This window comes from Orycteropus afer, unplaced genomic scaffold, assembly GCF_000298275.1.
Source record: "Orycteropus afer afer isolate SDZICR_OR568_19922 unplaced genomic scaffold, OryAfe1.0 scaffold00462, whole genome shotgun sequence".
Lineage (NCBI taxonomy): Eukaryota > Metazoa > Chordata > Mammalia > Tubulidentata > Orycteropodidae > Orycteropus > Orycteropus afer.
The window spans coordinates 2,138,479-2,144,333 of record NW_006922049.1 but is presented as its reverse complement, the minus strand read 5'-3'; the positions used below and the strand labels follow the sequence as shown (position 1 = coordinate 2,144,333).

Below are 5,855 nucleotides of genomic sequence, written 5' to 3'. Positions count from 1 at the left end.
CCTATGCACAGTAAAACGAAACATTGCCCAATCCTGTGCCAGCCTCACAATACTTGTTATACCTGAGCCCATCGTTGCAGCCACTGTGTCTATCCATCTCATTGAAGGCCTTTCCCTTCTTCTTTGACCCTCCACATTACCAAGCATAATATCGGTCTCTAGGGCATGCTTCATTCTGGCAACATGAGCAAAGTAGGTGAGACGAAGTCTGGCCAGTATCGCTTACAAGGAGTATTCTGGCTGCACTTCTTCCATGACAGATTTGTTAATCCTTTTAGCAGACCATGGTACTCTTAGCATTCTTCTCCAATACCACTACTCAAAAGTATCAACTCTTCTTTGGTCTTCCTTATTCATTGTCCAGCTCTCACATGCATAAGAGGCGATTGAGAATAGCATGGCTTGAGTTAGGCTCACCTTAGTCTTCAAGGAGACATCTTTGCTCTTCATCACTTGAAAGAGGTCTTTTGCAGCAGATTTGCCTGATGTAATACGTCATCTGATGTCTTGACTGCTGCTTCCATTGGTGTTGATTGCAGAACCAAGTAATAGGAAATCCTTGACAACTTCAATCTTTTCTCTATCTACCATGAAGCTGTTTATTGGACTAGTTGTGAAGATTTTTGTTTTCTTTATATTGAGGTGTAATCCATAATGTACACTATAGTCTTTAATCTTCATCAGTAACTGCTTCAAGTCATCCTCACTTCCAGCAAGCAAAGTTGTGTCATCTGCATATCACAGGTTGTTAATGAGTCTTCCTCCAATCTTGATGCCACGTTCTTCTTCATATAATCCAGCTTCTTGAATTATTTGCTCAGCATACAATTCGAGTAAGTATGCTGAAAGTATACAACATTGACACACTCCCTTCTTGATTTTGAAACATGCAGTATCCTCTTGTTCTGTTCAAATGACAGCCTCCTGATCTATACACAGGTTCCTCATGAGTACAATCAAGTGTTCTGAATTGCCCATTCTTCTCAATGCTATCCATAATTTGTTATGATTCACACAATGGGATGCTTTTGCATAGTCAATAAAAGATAAGTAAACATCTTTCTGGTATTCTTTGCTTTCAGGTAAAATCCGTCTGACATTAGCAATAATATTCCTCATTTCACATCCTCTTCTGAATCCATCTTCCATTTCTGGAAGCTCTCTGTTAATATACTGCTGCAACCATTTTTGAATTATCTTCATAAGATTTTACTTGCATGTGATATTAATGATATTGTTCAATAATTTCCACATTCTGCAGGATCACCTTTATTTGCAGCGGGTACAAATATGGATCTCTTCTAGTCAGCTGGCCAGGTAACTGTTTTCTAAATCTCTTGTGATAACCGAGTGAATGCTTCCAGCACTGCATCTGTTTGTTGAAACATCTCAATGGGTATTTCATCAAGTCCTGGAGTCTTGTTCTTCACCGATTCTTTCAGTACAGCTTCAACTTCTTCCTTCAGTACCATTGGTTCTTGATCATATGCCAGCTCCTGAAATGTTTGAAGATTGTGCAGTTCTTTTTGGTGTAGGGACTCTGTGTTCCTTCCATCTTCTTTTGATGCTTCCTGCATCATTCGATATTTTGCCCATAGAGTCTTTCAATATTGCAACTCAATTGCAATTTTTCCTCAGTTCTTTCATCTTGAGAAATGCTGAGCGTGTTCTTCCCTTTTGGTTTTCTAATTCCATGTCTTTGCACATTTCATTATAGTAACTGGCTTTGTCTTCTCGAACTGCTCTTTGAAATATTCTGTTCAGCTCTTTTACCTTGTCATTTCTTCCATTTGCTTTAGCTGCCCTCCATTCAAGGGCAGGTTTCAAAGTCTCTTCTGACATCCATTTTGGTCTTTTCTTCCTTTCTCATCTTTCATCTTTTTAATGACCTCTTGCTTTCTTCACGGATAATGTTCTTCATGTTATCCCACAATTCCTCTGATTTTCAGTCATTGGTGTTCAATGCATCAAATCTATTCTTTACATGGTCTCTAAATTCAGGAAGGATATTATCAAGGTCATATTTTGGCTCTCATGGATTTGTTTCACTTGTCTTCAACTTCAACTTCAACATGCATATGAGCAGTTGATGGTCTGTTCCACAGTCAGTTCCTGGCCTTATTTTGGACCAAGATATTGAACTTCTTCATTCCTCTTGCCACAGATGTAATCAATCTGATTCCTGCATATTCCATCTGGTGAAGTCCACGTGTATAGTTATCACTTATGTTGTTGAAAAAAGGTATAAGTTGTTGGTCTTGCAAAATTCTATCATGCGATCTCCAGCATTATTTCTATCACCAAGGCCATATTTTCCAACTATCGATAACTCTTTTTTGTTTCCAACTTTTGCATTCCTGTCACCAGTGATAACCAACACATCTTGCTTGCATGTTCAATCAATTTCAGACTGCAGAAGTTAGTAGAAATCTTTGATTTCCTCATCTTTGGCTTTGGTGGTTGGTGCATAGATTTGAATAATAGTAGTATTAACTGGTCTTCCTTGTAGGAGTATGGATATTGTTCTATCACTGACAGCATTTTATTTAAGGACAGATCTTGAAATACTCTTTGTGACAATGAATGCCACACCATTCCTCTTCAATTTGTCATTCTTGGCATAGTAGATCATCTCCTTCAAAATGGCCAAAACTGGTCCATTTCAGCTCACTAATGCCTAGGATATTGATCTTTATGTGTTCCATTTCATTTTTGACAACTTCCAATTTTCCTAGATTCATACTTTGTACATTCCCTGTTCCAATTATTGATGGATGTTTGCATCTGTTTCTATTCATTTGGAGTATTCTTGGAAGGTAAGAGATCAGAAATGTCAAAAAGAGGGAACAAGTAAGAAAAAGGATTTTAAACAAAAGAAAAGTCCCCTGGAGTTAATAATTAGGATGTAATCGGTGTCCTTGACAAGGGCAGTTTTAGTGGTACATACGTCATTGTTCTGCACATGAAGCTGAGTGAGTGAGACAAGGAAGGGAGAAATTAGGGCTGTTTCCTCCATTGCCTCCTCCTAATGGTAGAAGAGAATGATCCTTGTGGAAATACAAGAATGAGAAGTATAGTTTCCCCAGAGCAAATTACAGGCCATAAAAACAAAACAAATGAAGAACTGCTATTTCATACACAACTGATGAAAGATAAAGATATATTATTCAATATCACTTACATAGTAAAACCATTAAAAGAAGCATATTCCTCAGCTGTGAATCCATAAATATCTCTGCAGGATAGGTCCACATCTTGCTGAAGAATAAGACTGACTAAACTTGTTGGTTCTTCACTGAGAGCAATCATGAGCGCTGTTCTGGAGCAAGAGATATAAATAAATGTCAGTTTACAGATTTTAATCAAGTTAATTTTTTACAAGTTAATCTTGTTAATGTAGGCTCTCTATCAGGAAGAACTATGGCGCAAATATGCAAGTGGAGCTTATCTGCTCAAAAAGTGTGCCAATCATAGTCGCAAACATCAAGAGTCCCTAGGAAGCAGGCACCTGAGTGGTTTTCAATCTCTGATCCCTGAAACCCAACCATTTTCAAGGAAATGGCTCAAAATTTTATGGAGGGAAGTGTCTGGGGCTCTGGGGCTCCCAGCTTCACTTAACTACAGTAGCTGTGACTTAGAAATTGGGCTTCTGTGTAAGATGCTAATGTTATAATAATAATAATAATAGTTTATCAACCTGTTCCAACTGTTTTTATTATTTTTCAATTTTTAATTGTGATTTGGGTGAAAGTTTACAGAGCAAATTCACTTTCCATACAGTAGCTCACATATACTTTGTCTCATGACATCGACTATAATTTCCTACAATGCAACAGCTCCCCTCCCACTTCCTCCCCATAATTACCTCTTCTCTGTGTCTCTCCCTCCCCCACACTCCTGCCCCTCAAGCTGTCTCCCTGTGCACACACAGCCCTTCTCTTCTCCTATGATTGATTTCTCCAGGGAGTGTATCTACCTGATGTAAATGTTCAGCTATGCCTGTCTTTTGTTTGACTGGACACCACAGGAGTGGGTTCAATTCCAGACTCGAAGGGCAGCTAGGGGCCATAGTCTCAGTGGTTCTATCAGACTTGATCAGACCAGCAACCCAACTGTTTAATTTTACAGATAGAAAAACACACACACAGATTGTTTTTCCCAATTGGGGGCAGGGGCAACGAGAGAGAATGAGACAGCGAGCAAGTGAGCAAGTGAGCTCTGGTGGTGCAGTGCCTAAGGCATTTGACTACTGACCAGAAAGTTGGCAGTTCACACAGACTAGCCACTCCTCAGAAGGAAGAGAGAGCAATATACTTGCATAAGGATTTTCCTGCCTGGGAAACCCCATGGGGGTCACTATTAGTCGGAATGGACATTAAGTGCTCTGTATATTCTTAACCCCTTAGGTCCCTATAGTTCTTGCCACTCACTTAGTTTCGTTAATTGTACCTTTGAGAGTTATCTGAAGCATTCACATCTGCCCCTTTCTTCAGAAGAAATTCTACCATTTTTGCATTATCTTCAATAACAGCAAGTAAAAGTGGAGTATATCCATCCTGAAAAATTATTTCAAAGTGATCATATAAAATATTGTACCAATATCATATGTATTTTAGATTTAATTTAATTTAAAAAAATTTTTAATAATTGTGCTTATAAGAAACCTCTGAATATATACTTGAATTTTTTAAAGATTTTGATGCAAAACTCAAGAAAACAAATTAAACTTGGGCCAGTCACAAAATGAAATCAAAGTCTGTACATTCTTAGCCTCGATTAAAATTGTGTGCAGAAGCAATCTGGAGGACTTAAGTGATGAACATGTCACATTTAATGTAAATATTACACACTATCAATTTGCTTCATTATGTTGTCACAATTAGGTTTCAACAGCATTTCATTCAAACCTCCTACATTTAAATGTTTTTATGTTGTTATGTAGGCAAAATGTCACTGAATTAAAGTGTTACGATACGGAGAAATAAAAAAGTATTTATCAATACCTCATAATGTATCAATAGGGAAATTGGATCATGCACTATAAGTGATGTTCTAATTCAATTATTTTTATCATTATTCATGACTATATAAATAAAAGAGAAAAAAGTGAGGTTTATGATTTTTATCATTACCCATGTATAAGGCATTCAAATATTTCACATGTGATACAATAGTTTAGACAGATATCATGTTAACAATGATGTTACTTTGGAAATTCCAATTACAATCCAAAATGAAATGAAGAGAACTTTCAAAAAGGAAAAATCAATTATCGGTTTCTGATAGTCTCATTCTCTTTCTCTTCCTCTTAATTGTTTTTATTCTTTACATAGCCTGTATTCCAACAGATATTAATTATTTTCAATAAATATCTTCTTCGGTTGCTTTCTAAAACATAAGTTTTCTAAAGTATAGAAATAGAAGACTACCGTATTTTGTGCTTCAAGATTAGCTTTGTGTTCAAGCAGTTTTTCTACTAATGAAATACTTTGACCACAGACAGCATAATGAAGAGCGGTATTGCGGTCAGAATCTACGAGATTGGGGTCTGCATCATGGTGTAGAAGAAGAGTAGCACAGTTCTCCTTCTGACACTGTACTGCCTGTCAACACAAAAGTCCATGAGTAAGCAACTTAGTACAAGTGATATGATGTGTTAAATTAATGTTTAATATGATGTTGTAAAGTATGAAAATCTATAAACAGTAACTAGGGAAGAACTCAAACACATTCTCTCTCTATATATATATGTTGTTGCTGTTGTTACGTGCCGTCGAGTCAGCCCTGACTCATAGCGACCCCTCCTTGGGTTTCTGAGGCAGTATCACTACGGAAGTAGGATTGCCCAACCTTCC

General features: G+C 37.3%; 1 protein-coding gene across 1 annotated transcript in view; it reads right to left on the bottom strand.

Annotated features, from left to right (window-relative positions):
* Positions 1–3,181: 3,181 nt before the first annotated feature.
* Positions 3,182–5,855, bottom strand: part of ANKRD7 (ankyrin repeat domain 7) — a gene marked incomplete at its 3' end in the record, with an annotated part of 7,501 nt that continues 4,827 nt past the window's right edge. The window contains 4 exon segments of the mRNA XM_007954510.2: positions 3,182–3,227; positions 3,229–3,319; positions 4,450–4,556; positions 5,430–5,603. Coding sequence (XP_007952701.2) covers positions 3,182–3,227; positions 3,229–3,319; positions 4,450–4,556; positions 5,430–5,603 — 418 coding nt within the window.